Source organism: Hordeum vulgare, chromosome 5H (genome assembly GCF_904849725.1).
Source record: "Hordeum vulgare subsp. vulgare chromosome 5H, MorexV3_pseudomolecules_assembly, whole genome shotgun sequence".
Taxonomy (NCBI): Eukaryota; Viridiplantae; Streptophyta; class Magnoliopsida; order Poales; family Poaceae; genus Hordeum; species Hordeum vulgare.
In genome coordinates this window covers 25,007,393-25,010,141 of record NC_058522.1, presented here as the reverse complement: position 1 = coordinate 25,010,141, position 2,749 = coordinate 25,007,393, and the positions used below count along the sequence as shown (strand labels likewise).

The following is a 2,749-nucleotide window of genomic DNA, read 5'->3' as shown; positions in this document are numbered from 1 at the left end:
TGAAAGTTTAGTATATCTATAAGTTCCAAATTTTTTTTGGAATTTCAAATACAAAAACTTAAATTTTGAAAGTTGAAGTTTAAAGCCATGTACCGCCCGGTTTGATCACTAAAGAAAATTAAAAACTCATTTTTTACTTCACATTAGTGTTGTCTTGAGTCAATTTTTTTCAAGTTTTAGCGAGGTTACAGTAAAAATACCCCCATTCACGATGCCTATTATGTATCATTAGATGCATCATTAATGTATCTTCATATTTATTTATTTGGTACTATTTGCATTTCATATAATTTTGATAAACTAGTACAAAGTTGGACTTAAGACATCAGCACTAATTATAACGCTTAACACTTTGACAGAATACGTACTTCCATCAATCATCAACAGTAAAAAGACCTGCTGCATGGTTTCCATCGTCACCTGATACAGGACAGGATAACACAGCACGTACACATACGTGCATCACATTATTCTCTGCATGCGGCCGAATATCTACAAAGCCCTCCCATGCACATGCACTACACCCAGACAGCACCTGCATTTCGAAGCAGCGGGACAAGCTTGCCGCCGAGGTGAAGGGACATGACCTTGTCGGTGCATCCGACGAGCCTGCCGCCGATGAACACCGCCGGTACGGCAGGGTTCCGGCCGAGGAGCCGCACGAGGGCCTTCTCCATCTCCTTCCCTCTAGGGTGCTCGTCCAGTCCCACCATCGTCGGGTTCGCCCCGATATCGCGGAGGAGGCTCGTCACCGTGTGGCACATGCAGCAGGAGCTCGTGCCGAAGATCACCACGGCCCGCTGCCCCGCTAGCTTCGTCACCTGCTCCATCGATCAGGGTGGCCGGCCGGTCTTGAGTGCTAGTGCTGGAGAGTTTAGTTCTCCTGTACGACGCTTTGACTTTGAGTTGTTCTCGCTTGCTTACAGCATATATAGCCATGGAATTGGTGCACCGACAGGACGATCTTCGAGCAATTTGACCCTAAAAAGGTGATACGGGAGGGTTCGGATAAATGCCAATCTCCTTTAATCTGTGGGACTCCACGTATGGGTTCGGTGTGGACTGTGGAGTATCGAATTTTTGGATGGCAATGGCAATGCGGCGACCTGATATACCAAAGGGCCGGGGTACAATGCATTATATTGTGGATAAGGCATGGAGCTCTGACTTTTAGTAAATTCTCTTCTATCACATATTCGACAGGCCAGATGAGAGAGACATGGAGAGGGATGCTGGTGAGATCATATGGTCCTTTGTAGTTTTTTAAAAACACAATACAAACATAGACACTTATATACATTCATTCCTCTTAACCAGAGTGCACTGAAACGTAGACATGGAAATAAGCACGAGAATGTTGCCTCCCACCGAAATAACATTCTGCCTTTTATGAGACTCACATGAGTTAAGTCGGGGGTTTTATTCGTGGTGGACTAAAAGTATCATCACCCTCCTAACCATCTAAGCCCTCCGTTCCTTGATGTAAGGTGTATAGATTTTTAAGAAATTTTTTAAAATATAAGGTGTATTGCGTTGCACCACTCGTTTGGATACTTGTTTTGGGGATTTGATTACATTTCCTTATATCAGGCAAGCTCCTCTATTTTCTGATGTCAATTAGTCAGGTATAATCTCATTCAAAACTTGTGAAATTTTTCCTTCACATGCGTTTTTTAATTTCCGTGTCAAAAACTGTACACCCTATATTTAGAAACGGAGGGAGTATTAGTTCTGGTCTTGTATGGTCATACATACACAAGATTCTATCATAGTGTATAAGACCGGGGAGAAATACTTGTACCAGCTACGTCTATTGTCATCTTCGGTTGTGGCGCGCTTGGGCGCCTTGTATCTTCTTTTTACTTTATTTTTTTTCAGACTATATTGTACTTCGTTCAGACTTGATTTAATTTTAATATATGACTGCATACATCCCTCGATGCAGAGACCGGGGCCACGCCTCCTTTTCTAAAAAAAATGCGGTTAAGAAAAGATGTGCCTGAACCAGAGTGCACTGACACGCCATCCATTTCCTGCATACAAAATGCCTTAAGGGACATGGAGCTCTGACTTTTAGTAAATTATCTTCTATCGTCCCATATTTGACAAGTCAGATGAGAGAGACATGGAGAGAGATGCTGGTGAGATCATATGGTCTTCTGTACTCCTATGAATACGCACATATACAGACGTAGATGCTCATATACACTCATCCATATGAATGCAATACGGACGTAGATGTTAATATACACTCACTTTTATGAACGCTCACACAATCCTGCCCCTATGAGTATGAGAACGTTGCCTCTCACTGAAACAATATTTTGCCTTTTAACAGACACACGAAAGTCAAACATGAGAATTAATACCTGGTGGGCTAGGGCACCACCACCCTCCTTGCAGTGAGGGCATCATCAAAATTGATGTATCCATTGGATTTGCTATCTTGATCTATCAACAACCATATGATCATGGCGATATTCTCGACCATGCAACATGCATTAGTGCATTCTAAGCATGTTTTTAACCTCGTCACTTTTAATTAAGCAATGCTTAATATTTTATGCTAAGTTTTTAATTTTTATCCAATTTAAGTTTTTCACATGGTTTAAATCTTAATAATGAATTTACACTATGTAAAATATTTAGAAACCAAATATCCAGTTCCACAACAACACACGAATTATCATCTTTATCATTTGATGGTTGATTCTTTAGTACTATATAGAACCTCGATGCTATAGCCTAT

General features: G+C 41.2%; 1 protein-coding gene across 1 annotated transcript; it reads right to left on the bottom strand.

Moving 5' to 3' along the window:
• Positions 1–260: 260 nt before the first annotated feature.
• LOC123396033 (glutaredoxin-C1-like) lies at positions 261–906 on the bottom strand. Its single transcript, XM_045091062.1, has one exon. It carries the CDS (start codon positions 828–830, stop codon positions 519–521), a length of 312 nt encoding a protein of 103 aa, XP_044946997.1. The 5' UTR covers positions 831–906; the 3' UTR covers positions 261–518.
• Positions 907–2,749: the final 1,843 nt, after the last annotated feature.